The 17,731-nt window shown below is 38.5% G+C and overlaps 1 protein-coding gene across 1 annotated transcript in view; it reads right to left on the reverse strand.

Annotated features, from left to right (window-relative positions):
- The window catches only part of PLCH1 (phospholipase C eta 1), a 185,646-nt gene that overhangs the window by 78,645 nt on the left and 89,270 nt on the right, over positions 1–17,731 (reverse strand). The window contains exon 3 of the mRNA XM_088793945.1: positions 1,464–1,610. Within this exon, the coding sequence (XP_088650071.1) occupies positions 1,464–1,610 (147 nt within the window). The remainder of the gene's footprint in view (positions 1–1,463; positions 1,611–17,731) is intronic.

The following is a 17,731-nucleotide window of genomic DNA, read 5'->3' on the forward strand; positions in this document are numbered from 1 at the left end:
ATCATGGAGAAGGCAGAGCAGGGCTTAGCGAGGCGGAGAGGAACTAGACGGCATTCCAGGGGAAGAGGCAGAAAGACAGAAACATGAGGCCCACTGCGGGGATGCTGGATAGGCAATTTATGCGGGCCTGGAAAGCTCAAGAGGGAGAGTTAACAGGAGATAAAGCTGGAAGGGTAGGGAGAGGCTAGATTACAGAGAGTCTAGAATAATAGACCGGAGATCAGCATTATTTAGGTAGTAGAGCAGCACTGAAGGTTTGGATCAGAGAAGCACTGGTGGGGATAATTACTTTAGGCTAAAACAATGTTTTGTCTCTGCTTGCTTGTTTTTAAGCATGAATCAGAAGTGTCGCATATCCCATTGATGGCCCCCACACACCATCCACTTCTCCTCTCTGCCTAAATGGCACAGTCCTGATTTTCTTCTGGTATCAGCTCAGTCCCCACAGGACACACAGGTAACGGAGGCTACGCCCAGGTCCAGAGCAAATTCTGGTAGGTCTCAGCCATTGTGGCAGCCCTGTTCCTATGTGTCATCATTGATTTAGGTATGTAAACGCAATCCAGCCCTAACCAAGGAGACCTGGGGCAATCTGCTGTGAGGGAAGGGTCTGGAAAGGGGTTCTTCCCCCCCAAAAAAAAAACAAAGTACCAGAAAAGAAGGTCCCTTTTTGCCTCCACTGTCATATCAAGTTGTGAGGCCCAGAATAGCGGAAGTCATGTTGTTGCCACCTTGATTACAATGCCAGAGCGTCAGGGACAGAACAGAACCAAGAGCACTCGGGAATACAGAACTAGAGACAGTGTCCCATGCCTGGGGGCTGCCAGTCTCTGAGTTTCTTGTTATGTCAGATAATAAATTTGTTTATCATGTAAGTTTAATTTGGTCAAGGTCTTCTGTTACTTGAAGAGGAAAGCATCTTAACGGATGAAAGTAGAAGAAACTAGCCAAATGGAGACTGGTTAGATTTCACCACCATAAAGGTAAAGAGACCCTGGAGAAGGAGGTTCCTGTGAAAACAGGATGGTAGGAGCATGAGACAGACATTACAGGGAACTCCACACGGAGTTGGTGCTATGCGTTGAAGGTGTGGGAGAAAGGCTTTATCTACAGGTCAGATCGAAGTTATTTACTTTAAAATGCATTGGATTTATGAGATCCCTAAACTTTTATAGGAAAATGAAAAAAAACCCATACCCCAACTAGAAAAGAAAAATGTCACGTCTCTACCTAACACAAGGGAAATATTAATATTTATAGCCTTCATGGAGAAGATTTTTATCAAATTAAATTCCCCAAAGAATTAAAAAGGCAAAAAATGGTCACTAATTATTCTGTCTATCCACGTCCTTTCACAACTGACCCCAGAATTTGCAAACATTTGGAAGTTCCACAGAACCCAACCAATATAACCCATGTGTGACTATGTCAGGCCAAGCAAAGAATTCAAAGGGTGGTCTCACTTTTTGCCTTCTCACTCTTCCTAGAGGGTCTCCATCGGAGGCGAGTCCGGTGCTCATCCAGGTAGAAGAGCCGGACGAGCCCTTTGGTCCCACGCTTCAGTTTGATCATCTGTGTCCCAGACTGCATTACACTCATGCATCTTTCAACTGCAAAAGAGATTGGAGCACATTCAGCTCTCGCACAATGCACATGAGTACTGGTGTTCAGAAACCTTACGGTCAAGTAAAACCTCTGATTCATCGCAAAAGACTCGCAGGAACAGAACACAAATTTGCTGCAGGTCCTCTGGAAAGAGTTGTTAAGGAATTGATTCATCAGGCTTGAGGCAGGAAAAAGCCCCACCAACTGAAATAAAGTTCTACTTCCAGGTAAATAATGCATTTCTGTTGCACAGAGCCATCTTTTGTTCTAACTGGCAACACAATGTTTTCTGGTATGAAACTAATGATCATTTGATACTTAGATTCATGTTCATAAAACAAGGTCTCGAACTTCCTGTTTGATCTTATGAGTGTTTACATAGCCAGCTGTAAAAGAAAAAAAAATCTTACGATAATGCTTTAAAATGCAATCAACAGAGACTAATTGGCAAAATGTTTCAACAATATTGAAGTTGGATGATGGTTACATATTTGTGTATGTTTACATAAACAAATTACATTTTTGGGTATGTTTGAAAATAGCTAGATAAAAATAAATTTTAATATCAAAAATATCAAGTTTCACAACTGAACATAAACTTTTTTTTTCACTTTCCAGCATCAATTCCCTCCTCCATTTTCTGCCAAAAGCATTCTGATTATTCTTTAGGTAATTCATCTTTCCCTACATTTTCAGTCACGTGGGTCATTTAAAATTTATCTACCCTTCAGTTCTAGGGTATCCTATCAACTGAAGTTACAGTAATTCGTTCAGAAATGGGCATGTGACTGAATCCAAGCCAATGAGATATTCACTGGGACTCCTGAAAAAATGGATTTTGTGAACTCCTTCTGTACCTAAACTTTGCAGCCCAAAGCTTCCAGCTGCCATCTTGGGTTCATGAAGAGTAAGTCTGCTTGAAATGGAATCAAAAGCAGAGCTGATAAATAGGAATGAAGAATCCTTGTCATGCTGTTTGAGCCCTACATCAACCTCCTCATGCAACTAGAGATATATCCCTGAACTATTTAGATTTTACTCAAATGGTTTCAATTTGAGTTTTCTGTTACTTGCAACCTTGAGAGTTTTAACCAATATATTCAACGATATTTATATCTGAGCTTAAGTGGACTAATTAACCTGTCAAGTTCCCATTCTACATTTAGGATTTTCTGAGGCTTAAACTGAAAGTTACTAAGCTCCAGAGATAGCATCTAGTGATAGCACCTCTGAAGAAAATGCCTTGGTTGAACTAAAAGGAAGGTTTATTCTGGGGCGGCTGGATGGCTCAGTTGGTTAGAGCATGAGCTCTTTTTTTTTTTAACTTTTTTTTTTTTTAAAGATTTTATTGGGGAAGGGGAACAGAACTTTATTGGAAACAGTGTGTATTTTTCCAGGATTTTTTCCAAGTTGTCCTTTCAATCTTAGTTGTGGAGAGCGCAGCTCAGCTCCAGGTCCAGTTGCCGTTGTTGCTAGTTGTAGGGGGCGCAGCCCACCATCCCTTGCGGGAAATCGAACTGGCAACCGTGTGGTTGAGAGGATGCGCTCCAACCAACTGAGCCATCTGGAAGCTCAGTGGCAGCTCAGCTCAAGGTGCCATGTTCAATCATTAGTTGCAGGGGGTGCTGCCCACCATCCCTTGCGGGAAATTGAAAGCGGCAACTTTGTGGTTGAGAGCCCACTGGCCCATGTGGGAATCGAACCGGCAGCCCTCAGAGTTAGGAGCACAGAGCTCCAACCCCCTGAGCCACCGGGCCGGCCCCGAGCACGAGCTCTTAACAACAAGGTTGCAGGTTCAATTCCCACATGGGATGGTGGGCTGTGCCCCCTGCAACTAAGATTGAAAACAGCGAGTGGACCTAGAGCTGAGCTGTGCCCTCCACAACTAGATTGAAGGACAATGACTTGACTTGGAGCTGATGGGCCCTGGGAGAAAAAACACACTCTTCCCCAATATTCCCCAATAAATAAAAAAATTAAGACTAAATAAATAAATAAATAAATAAAAGGAAGGTTTATCCTAAAAGAAGACGACCTCGTGTATAATGAAGGAAAATAAGGATCTAGACAGAAAACATGTGTTGATGAATCAAACTGCTAGGATTTTCCATCTGGAGAATTAACTTGATGAATAAATGCAGGTAATATCCAAATCACTTATTGTCCAAGTCAAAGCTATCATTTAAATTCTCTCTGCTTTGAGATGAACCTTGGTGGAAGAGACCATCTATTGGTGTTACCGTTTTCCCCATCACTGGTAACTGGAAATACTCTTTTCCCCTCCATGTGCCTTTGGTGGCCTATCAATCATCCCAACTAAGAAACGGACACCTGACTTAAGCTCAGAGCAAATCTGTGTCCCTTCCTGGAGCACCGATGCTGAGCAGAGCACTAACTGAAAACAGAACTGAGCCATTTCAATAGCCAAGACTCAAGAGACACTCCTTGCTGGCCATCCCAAGATGCCACAGTTGTCAGTTATTCTTCCTGAGGCTGACAAATTACTCTGTTTTTTCCCTTGATTCTGCAACTTATGCCATACTCTTCAAAAAGCTCTTTATTAGCCAGAAACAGCTTTCATTTCATCAACAAATACAGAGGCATATATAGAGCACTGGAAACATCTGGCTCTGAGTACCTACCTTATCAAGCTGTTAGAATCAGATCAAAGAAACACAGTAAATAAACTTCAACAATGGTAGACTTCAGCTTTTTTTGGCTAAGTATCTTGTCTTTACTAGGAAAGATAATTTGATCCCAAAGCTTAACATTGTATGTGCAGGATACTCATTAAAGGTTACCATCTTTCACTGTCTTCCATGAAGACTCTTTTCTTTCCCCCCAAAATCAAGGGAGAGATGTGTAAAATTAGATATGGTTTTCAGATTTGATATTGTAAGGAAGGTGAAGCATAGCTTGCCCTTACTCATTTTATCTGACATATTAAATACCCAAAGTAACAAAAATACTGCTTAGGAAAATAAACGCACAAACTTAAAATGTTTACTTTGAAGCACAGAACAAAATTTGAGACTTGGTTTCACACAAATTTCACACAAAATTTGGTTTCACACATGTTCATAAATTTACCCACCACTGAGCACCGTTCATTTAGGGAATGGAAGCCACGGATTGGAATTCTTGACAGTCACAGTGACCATCTCACACGAGTAATTAGAGGGAGAACAGAAAAGAGTGTGTCAGTGTACCAAGATAAAATCATCAAGTCAGACTAACCAAGCAAACCTCACAGAACAATCTATTAGAACTTCAATAAACACATGTTCACAGAGCAAGTCTTTGTTCCAGGCATAGGGCTGTATAATGAAGTAAAGCAGAGAACAAAGATACTCTGTCTTTGGCTGAAAGAGGTTGAATTTTAAGAGAATGAAACACCTAAAAAGATAATTTGTTAATGGTAGTATAGAGCTGTGCTTAAGAATACCAAGTCTGGATCCAGAGAGTCTGGGGTAGAACTCTAGATCTGCTACTTACTGGCTGTATGACCTTGGGCAAGTTATTTAATCTCTCTGTGCCTCCATTTCCTTATCCATAAAATGGGGATATTATTTACCTCTTGAATTGTTGTTAATTGAATGAGTTAATTCAAGTAGAGTGCTAAAAACAGTATCTGGCATATCAAAAACACTATACATGGTGGCTATTACTATAGTTTTATTATTAAAATACTTTTAAAAATAAATGCCAAGTCAGAAGTACAGAGTGAAATACTATGGGAGTTCATAGGAAAAAGAGAAGAGAGTGGGCTGCAATAAGAAGTGTGATAATAAAACAGCATCAGTGAAGACTTGGGGACAGGTGAGAGTACAGGCATGATCAGAAGGTAGGGAAGGATGGACCTCCAGCCATTGAAGAGTGACTCAAAGGGAACAGCATACGAGTCTGACAATTAAGTTCACGAATTTGTTGCAACGCTGTTGCTAACCTGTTTTGATACCAGAGGGATTATTCATTATGAATTTGCACCAACTGGACAGTTAACCAAGTTTACTATTTAGAAGTGCTTAAAAGGCTGCGTGAAAAAGTCAGACGACCTGAACTTTCCACCAACAATTCATGGTTCTTGCATCACGACAATGCACCAGCTCACAAGGCACTGTCTGTGAGGGAGTTTTTAGCCAGTAAACAAATAACTATATTGGAACACCCTCCCTATTCACCTGATCTGGCCCCCAATGGCTTCTTTCTTTACCTGAAGATAAAGGAAATATTGAAAGGAAGACATTTTGATGACATTCAGGACATCAAGGGTAATACGATTACAGCTCTGATGGCCATTCCAGAGAAAAGAGTTCCAAAATTGCTTTGAAGGGTGGACTAGGGGCTGGCATCAGTGCATAGCTTTCCAAGGGAAGTAGCTTTCCATAGATCTCCAAAGGTGACCATAGTGATATTCAGCAATGAAGTATGTAGCACTTTTTCTAGGATGTTCATGAACTTAATTGTCCAAGCTCGTCTATGATTCCATGGGCCAGATAAGACTAAGCTGTAGAGATTTAGGGCTGCTGATAAAAGATTTTAATCCACTGGCAATGAGAGATTCAGTAGCTATTTCTGAGCAAAGGAGTGACAGGATAAAAGATATAATTCAGGAAGATGTCTCTGGGAAGAGAGAACATAAATTTTTTAAACCAGAGTAAAGAGCTGAATGAACTGTACCATCACAGATCTAAAGCAAGGACTATAAATCTGTAGACCGCCCACACATCTGACAGGGTCCTCTGCTTTATTCACACTGTCCATTCTTCCCCTTTCCTTTTCATAGTCCCATTTCTTTCCCCTGAAATGGAATTGCTATGGCTATAATATTTCCACAATTTAAGAGGAAAGGCAGTGACATAAAAGTGTAATCATAGTGGCTGCACCAATCTGCAATCCCACCAACAGTGCACGAGGGATCCCTTTTCTCCACATCCTCAGCACTTGTTGCTTGTTGATTTATTTGTGATAGCCATTCTGACAGGAGGTGATATCTCATTGTGGTTTTTATTTGTATTTCTTTAATTATTAGTGAGGTTGAGCATTTTTTCATATGTCTGTTGGCCATCTGTATGTCCTCTTTAGAGAAATGTGTCTTCCGGTCCTCTGCTCATTTTTTAATTGGGTTGCTTTTTTTTTTGGTATTGAGTTGAATGTGTTTTTTAGAAGTCCAATGCGCTATCCATTGCACGACGGAGCCTGAATGTGTTTTTTATAAATTTTGGATATTAATCCCTTATTAGATGTATTATTGGCAAATATCTTCTCCCATACAGTAGGATGCCTTTTTGTTTTATTGATGGTTTCCTTTGCTGTGAAAAACCTTTTTCGTTTGATGTAATCCCATATGTTTATTTTTTCTTTTGCTTCCCCTGCCCAAGGGGATGTATCAGTAAAAATATTACTAAGGATAATGTCTGCAACACAGGAGGTGGAGTATGGAATAGGGAATAGAGTAAATGGAATTGTAACAGCAATAGGAGATGTCAGAGGGACAGTAGACAGGGAGGGGGGTTATCACTTTGTGAGGGGTGTAAATGTCTAACTATTACAGTGTTTCATACACCTGAAACTAATAAAAAGTTTTTAAAAATTGTAATCAGTTGTTTGAGCTAATAAACACCACCTGCCACTTAGCAAACACCATCCAGAGAAACCCAAACATTTTAGAAAGTGGGATCCAATCCCTTAGAGATGGAGTATGTTTACACAATACATTAAATATTCGCTAGCTTCAGGTTTATGCCACCAGTTCAGCCATGGACTAAGATTCCAGCACCACCCACTGCCGTGGACGAGCACATAGGATCAACACGTACTTGACAAGAGCTAGGCTGTGAAACAATATGCTGCTTAAATTGTTTATGTAGGTGCTTTATGCCTTCTCCATGATGCTCCCCAGTTATATCAAAAAGCCATTCAGTTAGAGTGAAATTGAAAAATCAAGTCCAATGGAGTCCTGAGAGTCATCTAGCCCACTTCTCCCTTCTTCAAACCTGATAGTAAACAGTCCATTGAAATGTAAAGCTAACCTGAGAAGGAGCACCCTCACTCATTCTTTGTAACTCATCCCAGTAGGTAATGATCAGCGATGGAGACAAAATATTCTTCCAGTGTCCTCTAAATCACTTAAGTGTCAGCATGTGAGTAAGCCAATTTCTTCATGCTCTGCCTTTAGCAGAGATAGATAACAGTCATTCTCCAGCTATGCTGGATCGGTAGATTCCACAAAACAGGACGAAAAACAAGGCAATAAAGCAAGAGTTCCAGAGGCAGGTAAACAAGGAAAGAGTTCCAGGGGCTTAGAATGATATAACCTCTTCACACACATTTCCCGCGTGGGAAGATATCTGGGGAAAGTTACAAATTCAGACAGCTACCACCATGGGCACAATCCCTTTGATCTTATATCATTCTCCCTATGGTAGCCTTAATATTTTTAGAAAAGAAGTTTATTTGGATACAATGCAGCAACATTCAAGAATATTAAGAGAGAAATGCCCATCGACTCATCACATAAAACACACACTCCTTTTTATGTATTGTGCTCCAGATCTCAGTATGGACACAGATTTGACACACTGGTTGCAATCATGATATTTAAGCCATTTGGCCCTCTGCTTATTGCATTTGTATTATAAACAGCTTTCCATGTTTCTACAGTTTTAATAATTATCATTTTAATGTCTGCCTAACAGCAGAGCATAAATATTTAAAGAGCAGAACAAATGAGTAGAGGAGTATCTTCTAATTTTATTACATAATTAGAGTTTTAAAACTCTTAACAGAGTCTCATCTGTAAAATGAAAGGTGTAACAAAGTGGTCTGTAAAGTCATTTAAAATTCAACTTTTTTTATTTATTAAATTTAGTGGGGTGACAATAGTTACTAAAATTATATAGGTTTGAAGTGTACAATGCTGTAACACTACATATTGCATTGTGAGTTCACCACCCAGAGTCAGTTCTCCATCACCATGTATCTACCCCTTTTACTCTCTGCCACTCCCATGTCCACTACCTTCTGGTAACCACTAAACTGTTGTCTGTGTCTATGAGTTTTTGTTACTTTCTTAGTTTGTCTTGTTCATTTGTTGTTTTCAGTTTTCTATCCCACATATGAGTGAAGTCTTACCGTTCTTGACTTTTTCTGTCTGACTTATTTCACTGAGCATGATCATCTCAAGATTGTCACAAATGGCAGTATTTCATCTTTTCTTATGGCCAAGTAACATTCCATTGTGTATAAGTACCAACTCTTTTGAAAGGATTAAATCAACTGTTTCTGTCACATTCAATGTGAAATAAGTAAATTTCCTTAGAGGTTATCAGTTCATTAAATCCCTAAAGCAGAAAATGTGGTAAAAAAAAAAAAAATACACATCTGCTATGAAGTATTTTAATACAAAATATATATCATTCGCGGGGAGATTCCCAACATTTCCACTCTGTATATATGATATCTAAGAGGGTTTAATTCTTTCAACCATGTTTGAATCAGAGATAATCCCATTCTGTTAGGAATATCATCCATGCCACCTGATGCTGATTTTTATAACAGCTTTATTGAGGGATACTTTACATATATTAAAATTCCCTTGTTTTAAATGAACAGTGCAATGACATTAGTATGTGTAGGGTTGTGTGATGATCTAATTTTAGCACATTTGCATCACCCCAAGAAGAAACCGCATGTCCATTTGCAGTCATTCCCCATTTTCACCCACAGCCGTAGACAATGAATAACCTACTTTTTGTCTCTAGGGATGAGCCTTTTCTAGGTATTTCATATAAATAAAAATCATACATTATACAGTCTTATGTGTCTGGGTTTCTTTCACACCACATGTTTTTGAGGTTCATATGATGACTGTGTTCACTTGCTTTTTTGTCTTCTCCCCCCCCCCCCCCCCCCCCGCACATCACATTAAATTCTTCCATTTCCACTTAGGGTAAAAATGATCCTACATAAGATACTGGCTGAATAAAATAATATATACATACATACAATGAACTCTATGTAACTAAAAGATAATAAAGAAGATCTCTATGACCTGAAAGCCATGTAACTTTATTAACAATTGTCACCCCGATAAACTTTAATTTTAAAAAAATAAGATCTCTATGAACTAATATGGAATAACTTTCAAGAGTTATTAATAAAATTAGAGCTATAAGTGAAAAAAGCAAAGTGCAAATAAGCACATACTATATGTTAGGCTGCCTTTTATGTAAGAAAATGATGGGAAGTTTTATAAATATACAAATAATCTGTTTATGATTACAAACAGAAACCCAAGAAGGATAACCCAGAAAACAATGAAAATGTTATCTATAGGGTTGGGAGAGAATCTAGTGGAAAGAATACGGAAGGGAGTGACCTCTGTCAGTATACAGGTGCAAAATTAAAACTCAATCAATAAAAATGAGAAGGAAGGGAAACAAACACAGAAAGTAAACAGAAGTATGCACAAGCACGTATACATGTATAAGTATTTGTGTATGTATATTTACATGCTTGTGTGTGTGTGTGTGTGTGTGTGTGTGTGTATAACTGCATGTTTCCTGCATATTGCTCTATTCTTTAAAAGGCCAAGAACCAAAATCATCTCCAATAGTAATAAGGACACCTGGTGCCCTGCTCATTCTCTGCTCTAAAGGTCACCTTGAGATAGTTTCTCACAGATACGGTCACGACCATGCCTGTGTAAGGCCATACAAAAATATCACTTGCGCTCTTTTGTGAACCCGTCTATTCTTGAACACTGATCACCAAACTGTGCTTTAGCCGGCAAAGCAAAAGCCACATCATCTGCAAAAGAATCTTTTCAGCAGAGAAGTACATGAAAAAAAAGTGAATTGATTTCTTCCATCTTCCGCGGATTAGAGTAAATCTGAGTAATGACTGAAAGAGATTAGCTTCTGGAAACAACTGGGAAAGAAGAGGCAAATAATGCAGGTAACATTTTTCTCAAAGGAAGAAAAGGAAGTCTTCCTAAGTCACCAGAGAAGAAGTAAAATGTATGTTTAATTCTCAGCACAAACCAAAACATATTAGGGACCTGGAACACAGGAAGTGAGTACTGAGACATCTTGTTGCTAGGCAATGAGCTGGATGAGAGTCAGTCCACAGGTTCGAGGCCAGGAGGGGGAGCAAAAAGAGTTCTGGGTCCAGCTCTGTCACCAGCTGGCTTTGTGAACTTCAGCAGGTCACTCAGTATCACTGAATAGCCCACTTTCTTCCACCTAAACATGCATTTTCCTCTAAGTTCTATGAGTCTCTAAAACAGCTGATCTAGCTTTCATAAATGTTATTTTATCTTTCGAGAAGACAAAATTCCAGATTGTCCAAAAGCCTTTTAGAATAACTTTAAAGAAAAAAAAATACTGATTAATATCTAGATATCTTACTACAGACATGGACCTGTAAAATCATCTCTATATAAAATATAATTGCTCTTCACAGGAAATGGCTTTACTTGAAAAGCTTTTCCTTACCAGCAGCCTGGCTTTGAAGTCAAATAATATGGGCATATAAATAAATGTGCTTACAAACAACAATGGAATGCTCCACTCTTTTTAAGTCATGATTCTTTCCAGTGAAAGCCAAACGATCTAGAGTTCGCTGATTTTCTATTTCATTGCTTAAATCACTCCTGTACAGAAGATAAGACTACTCGAAAGGCCTTAGAAACTAATTGGTTAGCAGTACCATTTTGGAATTTGTTTGGAAACCTATATGCATATGTCAATATGCTTGCAACACTGATGAATATACCTGGGGAATTTAGGTCAAAGAAATGGTGAAAGGAATTAATCAGTAATTTTTAAAATGTAAGAGCCTCTTTTTTTTCTTTTACTAAAGCCTTCCACATAATACTTTCTTTTTTAATGAGACCTATGTTATGTTCAACAATTGTTTCTGTTCCATAATTGTTAGCCCTAGGAAATAAATGAAATACAAATAAGAATTCATAACAATATACTTTTGCTGGTTTTATTATTGTTATTCCATTGGGGAGGGAGATATGAATTAATTTTAAATTCAAATTTAGTCTCATCTATTATAATATGTAAAGTTTTTTCTACTTCAATATAAGATCAGAAATTCCACAATATAGTTTGTTTTAAAAAACATATTTAACATAAAACAAACAACACAAATCAAAAACAGACTCATAGAAACAGAACAAACTAATGGTTGCCAGAGAGGCAGAGGTGGGGGATGGGTGGAAAAGGTAACAGGGAATAGGGGGTACAGACTTCCAGTTATAAAATAAATAAGCCACAGTGGTGTAGTGTACAGCACAGGGAATATAGCCAATAATATCATAATAACTTTGCACAGTGACAGATGGTTACTAGACAGAGTAGTGATTACATCGTATGGTCTATAAATGTCAAATCACTATGTTGTACACCTGAAACTAATCTAATATTGTATGTCAACTATACTTTAATAAAATAAAAATATTTTTAAATAATAAAATTCATGTCGTGTGTGTGTATTTTAAAAGACCACAGACCCGGTTCCATCATTTATTCAGTGATATGACATTTAAGGCAAAAGTTCTCAAGTCACACTAATACTGGCCTTTATCTATCGAGAACATTGCCACCCAACAAGGTTCTTTCATGGTTCTCCATCCTGGCTGTATGTTAAAATCACTTGGGGATCTTTTCAAAGATGTTTACCTCGAAGCCCCACCACAGAGCAATTAAATCAGCACCTCTTAGGGTGGGGTCGGATTAGACAACATTTGTTTTGTTTGTTGGTTTGTTTGTTTACTCTTCCCAGGGAATCCAACTGTGCATCCAGAGTTAAGACTGTTGACATATACAATGTGACTTATTCCTCTAAAGATCTCTGTGAAGTTGGTAAAATAATTAATTTCCTCTCATCGTAGAGCTGACAAAACAGACTCCTCAGAGAGGTAAAGAACTTGGCTGAGGTCATAAAGCTGGTAAACGGCAGAGCCAGGTTAGAAAGTAGGTGCCCTGAATCCCAGGGCAATTCTCTCCATTTCACCACTTGTAATGTCTGCCTTCAGATCCTGTCTATAGAGGCCAGAACTAAATGATCACTGGTTAAGTATTCTGAACAGCCTTGACTCCAATTTTCTGATCTATAAAAATAAAGAATCACATTTGATGGTTCCTAGGACCCTTTATACCTAATACTAGAAGTCTATAATATATTAGGTCTAGCTTTTGGAAGTTTTATGTATCACAGTGATCATAAGGGGTGGGGTGCAAAAATTAAGGACAATAAGGAATTGGGGGAGGGAGGCAGGTAGGGGCACAGATCAAGTGAATTCCAGAGAAGATGGAATTTGAGCCTGACCCTTGAAGATCATAATAAGAGCACTTGATTCAATTTTTTAAATTGTTCTTATTCTAGGTCTATGTACATCGTTTTCTCCTCACAGAGTGTATAAATGGCAGCAATGATGATTTTAAACAAATTACAAATACTCGGTTCCCCACATTAAAAAATTATGCCTTAACATTTATTCTTACTAACTAGGAAGCCAGTTTCACTTATTGCTCACTCCTAATTTTCTTGGTTGTTTCTTGGGTAACAAGGGCAATTTGATTCGGCCATATGAGTCAGGCTTACCCTTCCCTAAAGCCGGGAAAATCTTTTCTCTTAGTTCTATAAGAACTGTCATATCAGAGGACAAAAGTACTTCTACTGGGCATGTTAAAAAGAATAGCAACTTTACCAGACCACACTAATTTCAAAGTGCTAGCTTATTATTTGGTTGATGGTTGGGTCAAAATGGAAGTGTACCTGGCTGTTAAGAGGTAGAAGTTGAATATAGTCCTTGGATAAATCTAACTTATCCTGAGGCAGCAAATGGTCCCCAATCTCGGCTTACTTTAAAATAGACTCCTAGACCACATCTTCAGATACCCTTGTTTCTTCAGCAGCTGCATTTTAAAAGCCCTCCCAAGTAATTTTGAGGCATATTTAAGTTTGGAAACCATAGCTGAGCACCATTACACTTTACCTGCTTAGTATGTGGTCAGTGGGAGCCAACCAGTTTCCCAGGCACAGCATTGGACCTTAACTCAGTCACTTAAACAAAAGAAGACCTACCACTAAGTGGCATATTAGGACATTAGCACAAGGTCTCCCTCCTACTGATAAAATATGAAATACCCCAGTTAAAGCAAGGGTTAAAAGATACAAATGCTGATGTTCAAATAATCATTACCGATTGTTTCTCCATAACCTCTTGTCCCCTTGGAGGCTGCTGAATACCTCCTGACTTCAAATCTGTTCTAACATAACTGCTAAATAGAACAGAGGTGCTTTCTTAGTTTTGAGTCCTAATGACCAATCGGCCTTTTTTATCTGATCGCACCCACACTGCATCCAGAGTCACCTCTTTGAAAAGCAAGGCACCTGCCTACCTCGACAGGGTACTTACACAGGATGCTACACACACTAACACAGAACAAGCATTTGTTGAGGTTGTTATCATCTCATTCATTTCCCAAAGTCGCTGTGCCCACTTTCTACCTACCTCCTGCATTTAATTGCGTTTTAAAAGAGAAAGTCTATTCTGTACTGCAACAAATTCATGTGCCCCAGCAGTTCCCAGTTCTTACACTTGAACCCTTATTTCCTTCACCAACTATTGGTTTATGAAGTTGATCCTTTTTTGTCAAAAAAAGAGAGAGAGAAAGAAAAGCCAAGAAAGCTTAACTGATTTCCTGCAAACTGTCCTAATTTTGTCCAAACAGGTTCTACTTCTACGTACCTTTAAAGCTGTCCATCTAAGAGTCGAAAGAAAATAGAGGAAGAGATCATATTTTCTCTAGAAAATAAAAAAGTGCCTCTCCCCCACAGGTCTTTGTTGTTCTCAAGCCTGAAGGTCTCCCAGGGGCTGAAGCTTTCAGAGACCACCTGCTGAGGTGAAGCAGACCTGGCACCTTCCAGCTATAGCCAGTTGGAAATCAAGTTGTGTGGCATTTAAAAAGCAGGCACCTTATTTATGTAGCAGGTGTTTTTGTGGAAAAAAGAATCCATGCTAAAAAACAAAAATAGAGCTCCATGTGGTAAGGAAAATGCCTGGGAGAATCCCCTCAGGTTTATTTTTCAAAAATCGTTTGTCCTCATCCAAATCCTGGTTCTAATATCATAACCTTCCCTTTTCAAAAAAAATTTACTACCACATCAACATCACTAAGCAACTGAACATTCATCACAGCTTATTTGTGGCGTTTTGATTGGAATTGCTATGCCAAATCACTGCACTAGATCTTAAAATCATTTTTTCATTAAAGTAGAAACATCTAAAAATGGAAGATAAAAAGCAGAAAATTCCTTTTAAGCAAAGTTTGCATATATAATCACAGCAGATGTGCTGTAAAGTTTTCTAAATAGTCAAATAGTCAATCACAGAAAAAAGGCCAGCATTAAACCATAACTATCTGGATACAAGATTTCTTGAGTCTCTCTGCACTCAGGAATAATTATACTAACCGACGCACGTGCCCATGTACACAAATATTCACACACTTCTTCAGCAGTACAGGGCATCCACTGTAAAAAGAAACAGAGCTGAGGCCTGCACGTGATTACCCTATGATTGCTGGGGTATTTCAAGTACATCATGGGAAGCATACAGAAATTGATAAGGAACAGAAAAAATATTATGGAGGGCAGGGGGAGAGTTAGGGATGGATTGAGAGAGTAGAAAATATTAAACACAACAGTAGCAGGAACAAGAAGGGGCAACTGGAAGTAAAACTTGTGATACTGAAGAAGAGAGCCAGCAAGGAGTTGTCGTCCAGGACAGAAAGTAGGAGGTGATGGAAAGGTGACAAACATCTGACAGCCATAAAATATCAGAAACACAGGACACTGGGAGAGTCATACATGACACTAGTAGGTCAGCGAAATGCAGGACATATATTTCAGCACCATAGTCTACACAATTTTAAACACATACGCAATGCCATATAACTAAATCTGTCCTCCTAGAATCTTTTCCAGAGTAAGGATTTCATACTTCCTATATTGAAGGCAAAGGAAAGAAGTCCTAATGGAAATGAATTATAATTTTAAATATATATATATATATATATATATGGACCATAAACAAAATTCAAAATAAGCAACAGACTAGGAGAAAATCTTCACAAAGATATAGATCAGATAAAGGATTAATATCCAGGCTATAAATGGTTCCAGCAAGTAAATAAGAAAAAGAACAAATAACCCAATTAAAAATAGGCAAAAGGATATGAACGGACAATTCACAGAAGAAATGAAGAAAAAAAAACATATAGAAGAAAACGCTTAATCAACTCATGGTTAAAAGCTTAAAGTCAGAATAAAATATCACCTGATAAACACAAATTCTAATGTTAAAAAAAGACATTGTGGATGAAATTAAAGAACTGATAATAAGATTACAAATTGGGTGACATTATTTCAATCACTTTAGCAATATTTTTCTAAATTTAAAATAACCATGCATTTTGAGCATGCAATCATAATGCCAGGGATTTATCCTGTATGGATACTGGCTCAATGAAACAAGGAGGTAGAGATAGAAATACATAGCTGAATACCTGCCACCTTGTTTGTGACTGTTTAAAAAAAACTAGAAATAATATAAATATCCATGAGGCCTAATCAAATAAATGATGGCTTAACCATAACATGAAATATTATGTTGTCATTAAAAAGAACATCATAGATCTCAATTTACCAAAATGGAAAGCTGCCTAAGATACATCAAGTGAATAAAAAAGATACAAAACAATATTTATAGCATAATTTTGAGTTTTTTAATATATATACATTAATGGAAATGTTGTGGAACTTGTGGGAAGGGAACGGTACTTACAGAGAAAGAGACTAGGGTACTTAAAGTCCCACGTAGAAAGCTTCTATATTGCTAAGGAATTTTCTTGTCTTTGCCATGAGCAAGTACTATTTTGAAAAATCTTTTTAAAAATATAAATGGAGATGTTATATTTACTATAAAATTACTCATAATTTGCAAGAGTAAGCAAAAAGAAAATATTTCCACACCTTTGAAACTCTGCCAACGGCAAACATGATGCAACAAAAGGGAAGCCGAAAGGCCTGCATTCAAATCCTGGATTCACTGCTTCGTCACAATGTCACCGGCCTACTTAGCTGACTCTGAGCCAGTCTCCTCACATGTTAAACACAAGAATCATGGTGAAGACTCAATGAGATAAAGTGTAAAAAATGTCTTGCTCAGTGCTCAACACACATTAGACTTTCAACAAACAGTTTCTTTCCTTCTTCCTGAGTAGCAGCTCAAGGTATTGTCACCAGATTCTGAATCATCAAAAATTCTACGGCAGGACAATAAAATGGCTTCCAAATGTTGAAGGAACTTGAGTTTCTATGCCACCCTGAGCGATGTGGCCTAATCCTAGGGTATGAATTCCAGTCCACAAACAGACGACTTCAAATGTAAATTACCAGCACCATCCTCCATCTTCAGTTTCAGGCTCGTATGTACAACTGCCAGATGACACAGCTGGGATATCTAATAAGAATCATAAATATCACACAAATCCTAAATCTGCTCCTCCCCCAGCCTCTCCATCTCAGTAAATGAACTCACCATCCCCTAATCAGTTAAGCCCCAAACCAAGAAGTCATCATTGTTTCCTTTCTCCATCCTTCACGAAGCCTTGATTCTTCATCTAAAGCACAGCCCAAATCCACCATTTCTCCCCATCCGTACGGTGACCCCACCATCATCTCTCTCCTGGGTGTCTGAGCATTCCAGCTGGCCTCCCTGATTCCCCCCACAAATGATTTTCCATGTCACGGCTAATATACTTTTTAAAGGTCAATTAGACTTTTCAAAACAAACCAACAGCCTCCCACAGGAAGTATCCTAAATTTCTCACTATAGGTCTACGTGATCTCACTCTAGCCTGTTTTTCCTGCTCCTCTTTCTGGTAAGTCCCTGGGCTCCATGCAGTTCCCCAGTACACTTTGCACTCACTGTTTTTTCTCCTTAGAATGCTTCCCTTACCCCCGCCCCGATTTCTACATGGCTGACTCCTTGAATTCAGGTTTAAGTAACCCAGAGAGGTAGGTCCTAATCACCCAATCTAAA

The sequence above is a fragment of the Rhinolophus sinicus genome, chromosome 17 (genome assembly GCF_057876585.1).
Source record: "Rhinolophus sinicus isolate RSI-liver-muscle chromosome 17, RSI-T2T, whole genome shotgun sequence".
NCBI classification, from domain to species: Eukaryota; Metazoa; Chordata; class Mammalia; order Chiroptera; family Rhinolophidae; genus Rhinolophus; species Rhinolophus sinicus.